Consider the following 17,783-nt stretch of genomic DNA (forward strand, 5'->3'; position numbering starts at 1 on the left):
CAAAAGGGCTTACAATCTCCTTTCCCTCCCCCCTCCCATAACAAGCACCCTGTGAGGTGTGTGGGGCTGAGAGAGCTCCGAAGAACTGTGGCTAGCCCAAGGTCACCCAGCTGCCATGTGTTGGAGAGCACAAGCTAATCTGTCTCACCAGGTAAGCCTCCAAGTGGCCAAGCAGAGAATCAAACCCGGTTCTCCAGATTAGAGTGCACCTGCTCTTTACCACTACACCACACTGACTCTCTCTGTCGCCTCCACCTGCCTCAATTCTCAAGGTGGGGGCACAGAGAGGCGGGTTCAAGAGGCAGATCTTAATAGCCAGGATGGAAGGGAGAGAGAAAGCAATCTTTCGGGTATGCTGGCTCCAAGCCGTTTAGGGCTTTACAGGTAAGAACCAGTGCTTTGAAATTGTGCCCAGAAACAGATGAATAACCAATACAGGGTGCTGTTCTCCTGAGCCTTCCATTCGTCCCTTTGTTGTGTCCCACTCTAGGGGGAGCTACCTATTCCTCTGGCAGGGATGTCAAACACCGCCTTAAAGATCCGGCCCTCTCTTGCCACCTTTGTAGCAAATCTGGCCCTCTTCCCTTGCCCCCTGGTTCTCCGCCTCATAAGAACATAAGAGCAAGCCAGCTGGGTCAGTCCAGAGTCCATCTAGTCCAGCTCTCTGCTACTCGCAGTGGCCCACCAGGTGCCTTTGGGAGCTCACAGGCAGGATGTGAAAGCAAGGGCCTTCTGTTGCTGCTGCTGCTCCTGAGCACCTGGTCTGCCGAGGCATTTGCAATCTCAGATCAAGGAGGATCAAGATTGGTAGCCAGAGATCGACTTCTCCTCCATAAATCTGTCCAAGCCCCTTTTAAAGCTATCCAGGTTAGTGGCCATCACCCCCTCCTGTGGCAGCATATTCCAAACACCAATCACACGTTGCGTGAAGAAGTGTTTCCTTTTATTAGTCCTAATTCTTCCCCCCAGCATTTTCAATGGATGCCCCCTGGTTCTAGTATTGTGGTTCTAGGAGCAGCAGTGGCGTAGGAGGTTAAGAGCTCGTGTATCTAATCTGGAGGAACCGGGTTTGATTCCCAGCTCTGCCCCCTGAGCTGTGGCGGCTTATGTGGGGAATTCAGATTAGCCTGTGCACTCCCACACACGCCAGCTGGGTGACCTTGGGCTAGTCACAGCTTCTCAGAGCTCTCTCAGCCCCACCTACCTCACAGGGTGTTTGTTGTGAGGGGGGAAGGGCAAGGAGATTGTAAGCCCCTTTGAGTCTCCTACAGGAGAGAAAGTGGGGATATAAATCCAAACTCCTCCTCCTCCTCCTCCTCCTCCTCTTCCTCTTCCTCTTCTTCTTCTTCTTCTTCTTCTTCTTCTAATGCCTCCTCTCCTTCTCTTCCCAGGCTCCTCCTCCAACGAGACTACGGCTTCCTGAAGGACATCAACATCTGGTCCCCCCTGGTCACCATCGGCATCTACTGCTCCACCCTGTCGGCAGCCATGAGCAACCTGATTGGCGCCTCTCGGATCCTCTACGCTTTGGCCAAGGACGACCTCTTTGGTGAGTTGCCGTGGGCTGGTCTGTCACACCCCTGCCTCGAAAGAACGGAGGGCTAACATAAGAACATAAGAACTAGCCTGCTGGATCAGACCAGAGTCCATCTAGTCCAGCACTCTGCTACTCGCAGTGGCCCACCAGGTGCCTTTGGGAGCTCACGTGCAGGATGAAGAGGAAGAAGAAGAGTTTGGATTTATATCCCCCCTTTCTCTCCTGAAGGAGACTCAAAGGGGCTTACAATCTCCTTGCCCTTCCCCCCTCACAACAAACACTCTGTGACGAGGTGGGGCTGAGAGAGCTCAGAAGAACTGTGACTAGCCCAAGGTCACCCAGGTGCCATGTGTGGGAGTGTACAGGCTAATCTGAATTCCCCAGATAAGCCTCCACAGCTCAGGCGGCAGAGCTGGGAATCAAACCCGGTTCCTCCAGATCAGAGTGCACCTGCTCTTAACCTCCTACGCCACTTTCACAGGATGTGAAAGCAATGGCCTTCTGCTGCTGCTGCTCCTCCTGAGCACCTGGTCTGCTGAGGCATTTGCAGTCTCAGATCAAGGAGGATCAAGATTGGTAGTCATAGATCGACTTCTCCTCCATAAATCTGTCCAAGCCCTTTAGTGGCCATCGCCACCTCCTGTGGCAGCATATTCCAAACTAAAGAGTCCCAAACGCTGCAGCTTCTCCTCATAAGGAAGGTTGGACGCAGTTCCGGAGGCCTCGGTTCAAAAGGGATGCGGACCAAACGGAGCAGGTGCGGAGGAGAGCGACGAGGCCGAGGGGAATGTTCCGTCCATAGAGGAGCTGATGAATGGGGGGCGGGGGGGGGGGGCGCTTAATTGCTCTCGAAGTATTTAAATGGCTGTCGCTTGGAAGAGGGCAGGGAGCACTTTCTCTTGGCAGCAGAGGACAGGACTCGCAAGAATGGGTTTAAATTATCCGCAGGAAAGTTCCAGCTGGATATTAGGAACGTTTTCTACAGCGAGGGCAGTTCGGCAGTAGAACAGGCTGCCTAGGGAGGGGGTGAGCTCCACCTCGTTGGCAGACTTCACACAGCGGCTGGACAATCCCTTGCCGAGGATGCTTTAGGACAGGTTGATTCTTGCATTGAGCAGGAAGTTGGACTAGATGGCCCGTACGCCCCCTTCCAACTCTGTGGTCCTATGATTCTCTTGCGGGGTACAGACAGTTGGGTGGGGCGGAGAGAGCTCCTGACAGGCTGTGACTAGCCCAAGGTCACCCAGCTGGCGTGTGTGGGAGTGCACGAGCTAATCTGGTTCACCAGAAAAGCCTCCACAGCACAAGTGGCAGAGCAGGGAATCAAACCTACTTCTCCAGATTAGAGTGCACCTGCTCGTAACCACTACGTCACACTTGGGAAAAATATAGGCGGGACCTCCTGATACAGCAGAAGAGGAGACTGTGGGGCAAAGATCCGTATCGACAATGGGCAAACAAAGGAAACACGCAGGCGGTTGTTCAAATACTGCCCTCATATTTGACACAATCTCTGTTCCTTGGCATTCACATAGTAGTTCCGAGTTGCAGTCACCAACCCCTGGGAGTCAGGACCTTCAGGTGGGCTACAGAGTCCCACCTGCTGGAACACCGGACCCTACAGAGCTACCTTTTCCTCCTGACCTTAGGATGGATCCGCAGTTCACGCGAGCAAAAGGACAGCCCTGCTGGATCAGATCAGTAGTCCAATGAAGCAGGAAGGCTCTTATCAGTAGTCCAATGAAGCAGGAAGGTGGGAGCAGCAGTGGCGTAGGAGGTTAAGAGCAGGTGCACTCTGATCTGGAGGAACCGGTTTGATTCCCCGCTCTGCCGCCTGAGCTGTGGAGGCTTACCTGGGGAACTCAGATTAGCCTGGGCACTCCCACACACGCCAGTGGGTGACCTTGGGCTAGTCACAGCTTCTCGGAGCTCTCTCAGCCCCACCAGCCTCACAGGGTGTTTGTTGTGAGGGGGGAAGGGCAAGGAGATTGTAAGCCCCTTTGAGTCTCCTGCAGGAGAGAAAGGGGGGATATAAATCCAAATTCTTCTTCTTCTTCTTCTTCTTCTTCTTCTTCTTCTTCTTCTTCTTCTTCTTCTTCTTCTTCTTCTTCTTCTTCTTCTTCTTCTTCTTCTTCTTCTTCTTGTCAGCAAATCTCTGAGACCCACAGGGTTACCTTTACCTGTCCAGCATGTCTTTAGATTGGGTGTCTTCATTAACAGTTGTGCAATTAACTACGGTGATATTCCTGCAAAGCAGATTGCCTTTGGAAACTAGGATTTCTGGTCACCACCCCCCCCCCCCCAAGCAAGAGCTTCCTTGCCAGGTGCGCCAAAAGGGGGCCTCTGGCCCGCAGCCTCCGTCCCCTGCGTCCTCTTCCTCTCCTCTGACTTGGCTCTCCGTCCGAGTCTCTCTTCGGCGGCTTTCCCCATTCCAGCGCTTGGCCGTCCTTTCGAAGTCCTCTCTCTTGCTGGCAGACGGCCCAGGCAAAGTGGCGTCCTGTTGGAAGCTCCCCGGGTTGCCGGCTCCGCCGCTCGGCAGAAGGTGACGGGGCTCGGCTCCGGAGTTGAGATTTAGACCTCTTGGAGGCGCTAGGAGTACTCCGCCCCCTTCTCGTGCGTTTTAGGAAACATTACTTTAAAGGAAAATCCCACTTTAACACCCTTTTTTCCCCTTCTGCCCCCTCCCAAGGCAAAGCTCTGGCCCCAGCAAAGAAGACATCCTGCAGTGGAAACCCGTGGGTGGCCGTGGTTCTCTCCTGGATGCTCGTGCAGGTGAGTGAGGGTGTCCAAGGAAGCCATTATGTTTTACCGGGGTTGTTGTGAGGATAAAGGAGGGTTGTCATAGCCTGACCTACCTTGTGGGGTTGTTGTGAGGACAAAGGAAGGTCGTGGTGACTCTGCCTTAACCTTTCCTACCTTGTGAGGATAAAGGAGGGTCGTCATAGCCTAAACCTACCTTGTGGGGTTGTTGTGAGGACAAAGGAGGGTCGTCGTGACTCTCTCTTAGCGTAAGCCTACCTTGTGGGGTTGTGAGCTGCTAGAAAAACCCGGGCAGGACTCTGCCTTAACCTTTCCTACCTTGTGAGGATAAAGGAGGGTCATCATAGCCTAAACCTACCTTGTGGGGTTGTTGTGAGGCTAAAGGAAAGTCATTGTGACTCTGCCTTAACCTTTCCTACCTTGTGAGGATAAAGGAGGGTCATCATAGCCTAAACCTACCTTGTGGGGTTGTTGTGAGGCTAAAGGAAAGTCATTGTGATTCTGCCTTAACCTTTCCTACCTTGTGAGGATAAAGGAGGGTCATCATAGTCTAAACCTACCTTGTGGGGTTGTTGTGAGGCTAAAGGAAAGTCATTGTGACTCTGCCTTAACCTTTCCTACCTTGTGAGGATACAGGAGGGTCGTCATAGCCTAAACCTACCTTGCGGGGTTGTTGTGAGCTGCTAGAAAAACCTGGGCAGGATAAAAAACGCACTCGACAGACTGGAGCCCAGAGTCCGCAGTGGTCTTCGGGGAGGCATCCTGACATAATTTGGTTTTTCCAAAATCTGTGTTTTTTTTCCAGCCGTGTTTTAAAATGTTTAATTATGTCTGCAGCTGTAATATTGCTGCTACATTTAAGAAGTCGACTGGGGTTTGTTGGAGTGTTGTTTAATGTCTCGATTTCTACATTTTATGTTTGTCATAAGCTGCCTTGAGGGCCCCGTTGTCTCCGAGCAGGCTGGGAGGTTTTTTTTTTCTTCCAAGCACATAAATGAATAAATGCATTAGATGGGAAAGATGGGAAATCTGCGTGTGAGAAGATGGATAGCTAGAGAAGCCGGGGGGGGGGGGGGGGGGGGCAGACAGCAGCAGTTCTGCTGCAAAGGGGGGGGGATGGAGACTTCTGATTGGGTTGCCAACCTCCAGGCAGAGCCTGGAGATCTCCCAGAATTACAAGTAATTTCAGACCACGGAGTTCAGTTGCCTTGGAGGAAACAGCCGCCCTGCAGGGTAGACCATGACGGATTCTCTTCTCTCCTCCAAACCCAACCTCCCCTGCTTTTTGATTTGGACTTGCTTGTAGGCCTGAGAGGAGTGGTCTGTGAGCATGTGCGGAGTGTTTTTCTCACAGCTCTATGTTATGTTGCCATCAGTGGTGGGATCCCAAAAATTTAGTAACAGGTTCCCATGGGGGTGGGATTCAAACAGTGGCGTAGCGCCAATGGGGCTGGGCGGGGCATGACGGGGGCGTGGCTGGGCATTCCGGGGGCGGGGCATTAATAATTTATCTGTTACTGTAAAAAACTCTTGCTGTAAAAAAAAGTTCCTAATTTCCAGCTGGTATCTTTCTGTCCATAATTTAAACTCATTATAGCAAGTCCTATAGTCAGAAACAACGACTTCTCCTCGAATTGACTGCCTGTCAAATACTTAATACTTTCAAATACTTAATTTTGTTTCTAGAAATCAAAAGAAGGAGACTTTCCTTAAACAAGGAACTTTGCCATATTTCCAAAACATGTTTTAAAAACAGCCCAACAGGGAGAATTATCCCGTTTTCTACCTTCGCTAACCAGCCACATAGGAAACAACAGGACTTTGTGATTTTTGGACCTAATGGGATTTCTAACGGAAAAGCGGACCCAATTAGTCACCCCCTCTCGGCACACACAAATAATTAGTAACCCACTCTCGGGAACTGGTGAGAACCTGCTGGATCCCACCTCTGGTCACCATGCATTCCTGCACTTTTGAGATTAGGGAGCCGGACGGCCAATTGGGTCACGCGACCTGAAAGGCAAATCCCCACCAGGGGGACATTTAGGGTCAAATGTTCTGGGCTGCAGCCATTTAGTCACACGGGGGTGGAAAATGCCCCCACCCCCACCCCTCCTCCTTCCCCGATGACCTGGTGCAAAAAAAGTTGTTTAATTGTGGCGGGGGAGGACAGCTGCCCTTCCCGGGGGTGGGGTGGGGACTCAGATTTTGCACCAGGCTACATTGTCCCTAGATGTGCCTCTGCCCCACCTCAACACCCAGACGATGGAGCAAGTCTTTCAAAGGCCCAATAATCACAGGCTAAATCAAGAGTACAGAGCCGGAACAGAAGGCGGCTGGAAGAAGAAGAAGAAGGGGAAGAAGAAGAGGAGGAGGAGAGGAGGAGGAGGGGAGGGGGAGGAGGAGGAGGAGGAGGAGGAGGGGGAGGAGGGGGAGGGGGAGGGGGGGGGGGGGGGAGGAGGAGGGGGAGGAGGAGGGGGAGAGGAGGAGGAGGGGAGGGGGAGGAGGAGGAGGAGGAGGAGGAGGAGGAGGAGGAGGAGGAGGAGGAGGGGGAGGAGGAGGAGGAGGAGGAGGAGGAGGGGAGGAGGAGGAGGAGGAGGAGGGGAGGAGGAGGAGGAGGAGGAGGAGGAGGAGGAGGGGAGGAGGAGGAGGAGGAGGAGGGGAGGAGGAGGAGGAGGAGGAGGGGAGGAGGAGGAGGAGGAGGAGGAGGAGGAGTTTGGATTTATATCCTCCCTTTCTCTCCTTTAAGGAGACTCAAACGGGCTTACAATCTCCTTTACCTCCCCCTCACAACAAACGTCCTGTGAGGTGGGTGGGACTAAGAGAGCTCCAAAGAACTGTGATTAGCCCGAGGTCACCCAGCTGGCATGTGTTGTACAAGCTAATCTGGTTCACCAGATAAGCCTCCGCAGCTCAAGGGGCAGAACAGGCAATCAAACCCAGTTCTCCAGATTAGAGTGCTCCTGTACCACTATGCCACGCTGGCTCTTGACCAGCAGTCTAGCCACAGCTTTCTTTACTTGGTGCAGACTCCGAACAGCCTTCTAGGGTGGCCCCAAGGGTAGCTCACAACTGTGTCGTGTGATCTCTCCCTGCTCCGGAGCATGCTAGGACCTCACTGGGTTTTCCGGGAGCTCCAGACAACCCTTCTGGTTGTTGTGTTTGGAGAGATGGGATCCACCTGGAAAGGCCCCCGCCCGAAAGGAGATCTTTTTCGAACACTGCCAGGGCCATCCCCGTTGCATTAAACCAGAGATGTCAAACTCGTGGCCCTCCAGATGTTAAGGACTACAGTTCCCATCACCCCCTGCCAGCATCATGTTGGCAGGGGATGATGGGAACTGTAGTCCATAACATCTGGAGGGCCGCAAGTTTGACATCTGTGCCTTAAACAGCCGGTCTGCCACCTCCCGCAAATGTATCAAAACGAGATGCGCCGCCATTCGGCCTCAGAGACGCCTCGGCGGCGCAGCCCCCCGGAGACTCCCCGTCAGCTCATCTGCAAGAGCCGCCATCCCTCGGCTCTCTCAGCCGTGCGCTCCGCTCCGCCAAATTGGACAAATACACGTAATGCAAAAAAAATTGCCCCATTAGCCGGCAAGGAACATTGCGGTGCGCTTGCAAAAGGCGGGGAGGGGAGGGGGGCGCCATTAGGTGCTTCAGCCCCGATTGAAGCCACCGTGGATCAAAATCAGCCTCTGACACAAGAGGAGTTGCTCATTGTGCAGAAGATCGAGAGAGCGCAGGAGGAGACTTCTCCCAGCCGGGCTGGCGGTGTTTTAATCTCACGAAGGTGTGGGATCAGCCGGCATCCGTGCCTCTCGGAGACAACTCCGTTAAACTCTCCCCTTAATATAATGTTTTCACGGGCAAGCTTCAGCAATCTTGGTTCCACCTCTTTATAAAATTGTGTCTTTTCATCTGGAGCAGACGTGCCCACTAACACAGTTTTAATTCCTGCAGTTGTGACCTCCACAGCTTAAAGTCTACTCGAGTCATCTTTAAATATCAGTCTTGGTTCAAATTGTGTTTTTACGTAGAAAACCTCCTCTTTCTAGCAGTGCCTCTTGGTGGTTTCCCCCCGTTACTTCTCAGAGGCCCCTTCCGCACATCAGCATAAGCATAAGCATTTATTGTCATTGTGCACGCACAACAAAATTTACAGCAGCATTCCTCGATGCACACCATTTCAGACTCATACCCCATCCTCACTTTCCCCTTCCTCCACCCATCCCTACACAGCCCCAAACACATCGACACGAAGCCGCGGAGTTCAGCATCGCCACAGCTCTAGAGGAGAAGCTGTCCCTAAGCCTCTTTGTCCTAGTTTTGATAGACCTGTCTCGTCCGCCGGATGGTGACAGTTCAAAAAGAGAGTGTGCTGGATGAGACGGGGCTCTCAGAATATGTTGGGCTTCCTTTAGGCTTCGGGCATTATAGAGTTCTTCCAAGGAGGGGAGAGGGCAGCTGATGATCCTCTGTGCAGGAGTGATCGCCCTTTGGAGCGCCTTCCTATCTGCCACTGCGCAACTGGAGAACCATACACAGATGCAGGAGGTGAAGACACTCTCTATAGCACCGCGGTAAAAGAACACCAGGAGTTTTCCATTCAGTTGTTGTTTCCTTAAAAGTCTCAGATAGTACAATCTTTGCTGGGCCTTCTTAACCACCGCGGCAGTCTGTACGCCCCAGGTCAAGTCCTCTTCAATCATACCGCCCAATAATACAGAATAATACTCTTTCAATCCACTTTCAATGTACATTGCAGCTGGATTTTACTGTGCAGAAGAGCAAAATCCACTTGCAAAGAGTTGTGAAAGTGGATTGAAAGTGCATTATTCTGCAGGTGCGGAAGAGGCCTGAGTGTCCCAGCCAACTCTCAATTCTGCTACACCACTCTCAAAACCTGCTTACCGCACACAGCTTCGGAATGTTGGACGCTGGGCTTGCCAAGAGTACCCCTGAGCATGGGCAGAGTGTTCCTTTCTGCTGGTCACCAGAACCCTGCATACAGCTGGGGATTGGAGAGTACGGCTTGCAAGCAGGCTTGTGTTTTTTTCCCTAAAGAGTCATCCACCATCTTCGTCCCATTCTTTCACACCGCACAGTGTTGTGCAGTGGTTAGGGTACAGAATGTGGAAGACGCGGGTTTGAATCTCTGCTGGGGCCATGGAACTGGCTGGAAGAACTCAGACCAGTCATATACTTTCAGATTAACCTACCTTGCAGGGTTATTGTGAGGATAAAATGAGAGACGGGGATAATGTGGGGAGCAGCTCTGGGCCCATACCTTGGAGAAAAGTTGGGTATAAATGAATGTTTCTGCACTCCTGCTGGGTGACCTTGGGTCCATCACAGTTCTCTCAGAACTCTCTCAGCCCCACCTGCCTGACAAGAAGAAGAAGAGAAGAGTTTGGATTTATATCCCCCCTTTCTCTCCTGCAGGAGACTCAAAGGGGCTGACAATCTCCTTGCCCTTCCCCCTTCACAACAAACACCCTGTGAGGTGGGTGGGGCTGAGAGAGCTCCGAGAAGCTGTGACTAGCCCAAGGTCACCCAGCTGGCGTGTGTGGGAGTGCACAGGCTAATCTGAATCCCCCAGATAAGCCTCCACAGCTCAGGCGGCAGAGCTGGGAATCAAACCCGGTTCCTCCAGATTAGATAGACGAGCTCTTAACCTCCTACGCCACTGCTGCTGCACAACAGACAAGTCTGTTGTGGGGAGAAGAAGGGAAAGGAGCTTGTAAGCCACCCTGAGGAATGTGGGATATAAATCCAAAAAACTCTATTCCCTCCATTAGCCATAAAAAATGCTTTCCTCACTTAAAAAAACCCCCAAAACAGGTTTTTTTAATTGGGACTGTGTATTTACAGACTATGACTGCTTCCCCGCAAAACCGGGGATGGAGAAATGTAAATTTGTAGGATTGTGTTTTGAAACGACATGGCCCTCTAGGTTGGCTCGGTGACTCAGGACAAAACCCCTTCCGTCAGACAGCTTCAAGAGTGTAACGGGCTAAAAGGTTGAAACGTACATTGTAGGGGCGTGATCAAAAAAACCAGCGTGTAAAAGTTTAACGTTTAACTGTTTAACTGTGCAAACAGTTAATCGTTACCTGTGCAAACCATTAACGATTCAAAGTTTGACTGTTTAATGTTTGCGTCCCCTTCTGCTGGCCAATCGCAAAAGCGGAAATGAAACCACGGAAAGGCTTGCGTGTGCATCGCAGTGCTGATTGGTTGCCCGAATTCCGCGTCACATTCTAGGGGAGGAAACGAGTCAGGGTTCCAACCCTCATCCCTCCCCTCAGATCAGCTCTGAATCGTGTTAATGGGGTCTGTGCCACTTGCAACCAGGTCCTGACGGAACACGGATTAATGAGGAGAACGAGCTCCAGAGACGGAATCTGCCACGCAAGCAATGGGGAGGTCGTCCCTCAAACCTGGTTAGTTTGTGTTCTGAAACCTGGCTAAGACGGTAGTGGGGATTCGACCTGGGAGCTAGCAAGTCTCAGTGCAAATCTCCAGTATCCAGTGCAAATCTCACCCTGGGGTGCAGACCCCATTGGTTTATCAACGGAAAGCCAGTACCTTTTTGTGCTCTCTGTGGCCCAATCTGTCCTATCGTTCTGTCTCCTTCCCTTCCTCCCCCACAACAGACACCTTGTGAGGCAGGTGGGGCCGAGAGAGTCCTGAGAGAACGGTGACTGGCCCAAGGTCACCCAGCAGGAACAGCAGTGGCGTAGGAGGTTAAGAGCTCGTGTATCTAATCTGGAGGGACCGGGTTTGATTCCCCGCTCTGCCACCTGAGCTGTGGAGGCTTATCTGGGGGATTCAGATTAGCCTGTACACTCCAACACAGGCCAGCTGGGTGACCTTGGGCTAGTCACAGCTTCTCGGAGCTCTCTCAGCCCCACCCACCTCACAGGGTGTTTGTTGTGAGGGGGGAAGGGCAAGGAGATTGTGAGCCCCTTTGAGTCTCCTACAGGTGAGAAAGGGGTGATATAAATCCAAACTCTTCTTCTTCTTCTTCTTCTTCATGTGGAGGAGCAGGGGAAACAAATCCTGTCCACCAGGTTAAAGTCTACCGCTCATCTGAAGGAGTGGGGAGTCAAACCTAGTTCTCCACAATAGAGTCCACCTGTTCACGTGGAGGAGAAGGGAATCTAACCCAGTTCTCCAGATTAGAGTCCATTGCTCTTTACTCACTACACTGTGCTGATTGGTAGTTGCAATTCCATCCTCTTTCTATGGCCGGGGGGGGGGGGGGGTGGGGGCGGGCAAAACATAACAGGCCAGTGGGTCAGAAGCCGTCGGGGTTCTGAACCCAGAGTCGATGGCTCCTTGTGCAAGCCCCCGAGCATGGAGCCGGCGAGGGAGAAGCGGCAGGGATTCTGCCCTCTGGCCCCAGTGCATACGCTTATCCTGCTGCCCGTTTTGTGATCTTTGTGAGCTGTACCTTTGCATAGACCAGGGGTAGGGAACCTGCGGCTCTCCAGATGTTCAGGAACTACAATTCCCATCAGCCTCTGTCAGCATGGCCAATTGGTCATGCTGGTAGGGGCTGATGGGAATTGTAGTTCCTGAACATCTGGAGAGCCGCAGGTTCCCTACCCCTGGCATAGACCATCCTTTCCCCGCTCTGCGCCGCCCTCTGACTTGAAAAACATCATTGGCACCTGGACCTTTCGCTCCTGCCATCTGCCGCCATTTGAAATGCCCGTCGATAGTGTTGGGATAAGTGCTCCTAGTAGTTGGAGATTATCCCTATTCGTAGTTAGCACAGCCTCACGGGTGGCTAGAACACAGCAGAAGCCCTTACCTCGTGTGCGTGCGTGCGCATGATGGATCCCAACGTGCAGCAAGCTTACACAAAAGAAAGTCGGAGTCAATTGTAGTTTCTAGTCTAATAAAAAGAGTATTTATTAGTGAACTCCATTCTGGATAGAAAGGGAGGTAGATTAGGATAGCATAGTCACTATGCTATCCTAATCTAGCTGGATGGAGATGGATGCGAGGAGCACCCATCCTCTCTCTAGGCATGGTAGGAATAAGAAGGGAGAAGGGGTCGAGGAAGAAGCTGGAAGGAAGGAAGTCCCCGAGAGTATCAGTCTAACATCAAAGGGATAGAACCAGCATGAAAAAGTAAAGGTGTCAAATCCCTAGGTCCCTATCTAGCCACTAGCTCTCTAGTAAAACCCCCTCTGTAGGTTGAGGCAGAAAACAGCGTAATAGTGTAAAGTCCAACAGATAGCAGCCTGGGGTTCCCGTCGGCTGGCTCGTGGGGGCTTCTCTGAAAAGTGCCCGCCCTGGCTGCCTAGTCTGGCTGTGCTTCCCAACCCCTCCCTGTCCCCCACATATACCTGCCCTCAATTTCTGTGTCCCCCTGACTACAGGGGGCAGAGTACCTTTCAGTGTTGCCTCCTTTTACCTCGACGAGCAGCTAAATGAATTATAAATCAAAAGCAGGCGTCTGGGGAGGGGGCGGAGGAGAGACTCCATTAGAGGGGCCGAGCACGATTGCTGCTCGGCGCACGCTATTAACTCGCGAGCGGCTAAAAATCCCCAATTGCTTAAGTGGGTCTGAATAATCTGCTCCACTCACTCCCCCCACCACCACCACCAACACCACCCTGAGCGATTCTGCTGGGTCGGGCTGCACTGCTAAGAAGTAGAAACAACAAAACCCCTCTCCGCTGGGGCAAGATGGAGCAGCAGGGAAGGGTTTGTGTGGCCAGCTATGCGCCAGAGGGCCACAGACTGATGGCAGAGCACACGATGCACGTACGGAAGGGAGAATGCTGTTCTCAAAGTGGGCCGTGCTGGAGCAGGTGGATCGGTAGTCTTATTCGATGCATGGGGGATGCCCTATTCTTGTTAGAATACGGGAGGGGGGGCGGGGGGGGTCAACTTCCTCACCTGCATATACGTGAATTGGTGGAAATGCATTCCTCCAGCGGGATTGGGCGTGCTCTTCCTGTGAACAGGGGCATAAAGAATCCTATATCTGATAAAGAGGGCTTTCATCTCTGATTTGAAAGGCCAGGAGATGGATTTCAAGTAAGTGCGAGGATAAGAATATATCGGCCTTAAAAACGCCACGTGGGCTGCTCCATTGACCCGCCCGGCCCAGTATTTTCTCCTTTGAAGGACAACTTGGTGGCCCCTGGGGGTCTCTTCCAACTCTATGAATCTATGATTCTATACCCAGTCCAAGTAGATAATTCTGACCTTGAGTGTCTGACAGACTTTCTCAGCACAAGGCCACTGCAAGCAAGTTATGGTCCCTCCTTCTGCTTTAAAGACCTGTTCTGCCATTTTTGCAAGAGGCCAGGGTGTTCCTTACAAGAAACACCAGGAGATAGACCTGCGTGATAACCCAGATGTCTGCGTTGTGAGTGAGCCCTCGGGGTGGGGAAGACATTGCAGCCGCTCATCGCTGAGGGAAAGCTACTTGGCGCATGCGCAGAGGCCTTGGTGAAATGGCACTGCATCATAGCAGCGAGAGAGAGGGGTGAGGCCACAGAGATGAGGAGATGGGGGGTGTTGTCAGAGGCGGGGGGGGCCGGAGTCTGTTGGCAATCATTGAAGGAGCAGCAGTGGCGTAGGAGGTTAAGAGCTCGTGTATCTAATCTGGAGGAACCGGGTTTGATTCCCAGCTCTGCCACCTGAGCTGTGGAGGCTTATCTGGGGAATTCAGATTAGCCTGTACACTCCCACACACGCCAGCTGGGTGACCTTGGGCTAGTCACAGCTTCTCGGAGCTCTCTCAGCCCCACCTACCTCACAGGGTGTTTGTTGTGAGGGGGGGAAGGGCAAGGAGATTGTCAGTCCCTTTGAGTCTCCTGCAGGAGAGAAAGGGGGGATATAAATCCAAACTCCTCCTCCTCCTCCTCCTCCTCCTCCTCCTCCTCTTCTTCTTCTTCTTCTTCTTCTTCTTCTTCTTCTTCTTCTTCTTCTTCTTCTTCTTCGGCTCACCAAACAGCAGGCATCTCCTGTGTCGAACTGCTTGGTGCTGATGCTCTTTCATGGTTATTTGTAACCCACGCCCATCCCTGTCTTCTCCCTCCCCGCAGCTGGTGCTGTTCTCCGGGAAGCTAAACACCATCGCCGCCATTGTGACCATCTTCTTCCTCTTGGTCTACGCCACCGTGGATTTGGCCTGCCTGGCGCTGGAGTGGGCGTCTGCTCCGAACTTCAGGTGCGTGGAGTGTTCTCGCAGGTGGTGGTGGTGGTGGTGGTGACGGAGAACAGGAAGAGGATTTATTGTCGAAGGCTTTCACGGCCGGAATCATTGGGGTGCTGTGTGGTTTCCGGGCTGTATGGCCGTGTTCCGGCAGCATTCTCTCCTGACGTTTCGCCTGCATCTGTGGCTGGCATCTTCAGAGGATCCGATAGTAGGAAAGGAAAGCAAGTGGAGTATATATACTGTGAGGTCAAAAGGTGAGGCCCTCTGAATAGAGTAGCCTGGCATGTGAGTCACAAAGAAGTCTGTAGCACGTGAGTAACAATGGAGATGGCAAGGTCAATAGGTGAATGTATACATACTCACAGTATATATACTCCACTTGCTTTCCATTCCTACTAGCAGATGCTCTGAAGATGCCAGCCACAGATGCAGGCGAAACGTCAGGAGAGAATGCTGCTGGAACACGGCCAGACAGCCCGGAAACCACACAGCACCCCAGGAAGAGGATTCTTTGCGCGGAGACCAAGCCCAGCGCCACACGGGCCAAGGAAGAGCATGGCGGTTCACAAATCTTGTGGAGCGGGAGGCAGATGCGGCAGTGGCAAAGGAAATGAGCTGTAATTTGGGAGATTCTGCCCGTCCCCTCTTAGTGGTACTCACCGGCTGGTCCTTTGGAGGAACTGGCCGCTGATGTGGTGCCCCCTTCCCTGTCTGGCCCTCGCCCGACCCGGACAATTGGGTCATGTCATCTAGCGAGACCACCACGCCTCCCTTGGGGTGGGGGGTGGGGAGGGAATCTTAAAATTAAGATGTTGGGCCCATTTACATTTATATTTTTACTCTTCTGATAACTGTGGTTAATCGTTGCTGCTTTTAATGTTTTATTTACCTGTATTATTGTTTTTACCTGTTGTACACCGCCCAGAGCCCTTCGGGGATGGGGCGGTATAAAAGTTCCAAAAATAAATAAATAAAATAAATAAATTAAGCAATCTGTTCTTACCTCATCCCGCCCCAAGTCTGTAATATCTGGAGGAGAATTAGAATACTGGTCTAACTTACAAGGTTGTTGTAAGGTTGATAACAAAATAATGCAGGAGAAGCACTTTGAAAAAGTTTGATATGTTGTGTGGGTTGAAAGGAGCAGAGATATCCTGAAGTTTAATATCTATGGCAGATTCCGCATGGGCCAAAAACAGCGGTGTGAAAATGGTGTGAAAAGGGTGTAAAAGGATTTAAAACGGTGTTAAAAGGTTTACACCATTTTCACACCATTTTCACACCGCTGTTTTTGGCCCATGCGGAATCAGCCTATGATTTTAATGCGTATTTGTATATACTTACTATATACTTACTATATGCGGGGCGCTATCTTACATGCCGCATAATGCACTTTCAATCTGGTTCCAAGGCATTTTAACGATTGTTTCCAAGTGAATGTTGCTGTTTCGCACAGTAAAACCTAGCTGCAAAGTGTATCAAAAGTGCATTATTCGGCATGTGCGGAACCTCCCAGGGACTTGTAGGAACTACGGAGGAAAGGAATGTGAAGTCGGCCCGCGAGGGTCGCAAGGAAGAGGTGAGATGCAGCGATATCATCCGGTGGAGAGAGCCAGCAGCAGGAAGCGTGATCCTTGGATCTGGCAACTCTGCCGTGTGCTAGTCCCTGGCACCTTTTATTAGGGTTTCAATGGGGGCGTATATCGGAGGCGGGAGAGCGGGAGAATATCATATGATACATGACATCATGAGGTCGCCTACGTGCGGGAGGAAACGTTCACGTCTGGGTCTAATCCATACCTGGGGGCAAGCGCCCCTTTGTCCCTTTGTCTGGGACACCTGGTGACCGTGAGTCAGGTAGTTCATGACCTGTGACTCACGGGGGGTCTGGGAGATGGGTGAGCGTGTGCGCCCAGAAGGACACAGATGGCACAGGCATTCCTGCGCTCTTTCTGAGGCTCTGCTGGGTTCGCGGGGCTCATCCCTACAGAATGGGTTCCTTTCCTTTCTGACATCTGTCAATGCACAGATGTTGCAAGTTTTTTTAAAAATTGAGGGTTTTAACCCTTAGATTTTTGGTCAACATTCCATACGTTTGTGCTAACCCACAGGTGATAACCCAGGTGTGTAGAAAGAGACACCCAAGTGCTCCCATCTCTGCCATCCCCACACTACACCTTGTAGGGCAGTGACGGCGAACCTTTTCGAGACCGAGTGCCCAAACTACAACCCAAAACCCGCTTATTTATCGCAAAGTGCCAACACGGCAGTTTAACTTGAATAGTGAGGTTTTAGTATGGAAAAAACGGTTGGCTCCAAGGCGTGCGTTACTCAGGAGTAAGCTTGGTGGTAGTCGGTGGCTTTGCTTTGAAGCAACTGTGCAACGCTTCGAACAGGTGAATCACGACCCTAGGAGGGTTTACTCAGAAGCAAGCCCCATTGCCAGCAACCGAGCTTGCTCCCAGGTAAAGGAGCACGCTTTCGTTCTTCCCATGAAAATCAGTAGGGTTTAACAGCGCTTAACAGGGTTACCGACACTGCTTCCCCAAAACTAGGTCTTAGGTTTAGTGCTAATAATCTCCCTGAAATAATTGCACGATTATCACATGATGAACTCTGTGCACGCGAGGGTTCTGAGTGCCACCTCTGGCACCCGTGCCATAGGTTCACCACCACTGTTGTAGGGTGTACATTTGTAAGCAAAGACCATCTTTCATGTGTAAGGAAGGACCAACTATCCCTGTTTAAAATGTTCTGTGCCTTCTCGGAGTGTGTGATGCTTTGTGAAATAACATCCAAGAAACGAGAACCTGCCCCGATAAGCTTACAATCAACAATTCTCCATGTTGGGATTAAGAAGCAGGGATGCATTTTTAAGGGCTTCTTTTCACACTGGGACAAGGACGATGTTTTGTTTTGTTTTAAAAGCGGGGATTTCCTACATGGCTTTCAGGTACCGTGGTCCACCCTGACTCCTTTCATGACACCTGTCACGAGAGCCAGCGTGGTGAAGTGGTTAAGAGCAGGTGGATTCTAATCTGGAGAACCAGGTTTGATTCCCCACTCCTCCATCTGAGCGGCAGAGGCTTATCTGGTGAACCAGATGCGTTTCCGAACTCCTACATTCCTGCTGGGTGACCTTGGGTTTGTCCCTGTTCTCTCAGAACTCTCTCAGCCCCACCTGCCTCACAAGGTGTCTGTTGAGGGGAGAGGAAGGGAAAGGAGCTTGTAAACCACCTTGAGTCTCCTTACAGGAGACTCTTCTTCTCTTTTCTTTCTCTGTCAGTTGTTTTTAGA

General features: G+C 51.7%; 1 protein-coding gene across 2 annotated transcripts in view; it reads left to right on the forward strand.

The window, feature by feature from the left end:
- LOC125437893 (solute carrier family 12 member 9-like) overlaps positions 1-17,783 on the forward strand; it is a 95,172-nt gene that overhangs the window by 22,475 nt on the left and 54,914 nt on the right. For both annotated transcript variants that reach the window (XM_048505942.1, XM_048505943.1), the window contains exons 7-9: positions 1,392-1,549; positions 4,227-4,309; positions 14,374-14,498. In XM_048505942.1, coding sequence (XP_048361899.1) covers positions 1,392-1,549; positions 4,227-4,309; positions 14,374-14,498 — 366 coding nt within the window. The remainder of the gene's footprint in view (positions 1-1,391; positions 1,550-4,226; positions 4,310-14,373; positions 14,499-17,783) is intronic.

This window comes from Sphaerodactylus townsendi, linkage group LG08 (assembly GCF_021028975.2).
Source record: "Sphaerodactylus townsendi isolate TG3544 linkage group LG08, MPM_Stown_v2.3, whole genome shotgun sequence".
Classification (NCBI taxonomy): domain Eukaryota; kingdom Metazoa; phylum Chordata; class Lepidosauria; order Squamata; family Sphaerodactylidae; genus Sphaerodactylus; species Sphaerodactylus townsendi.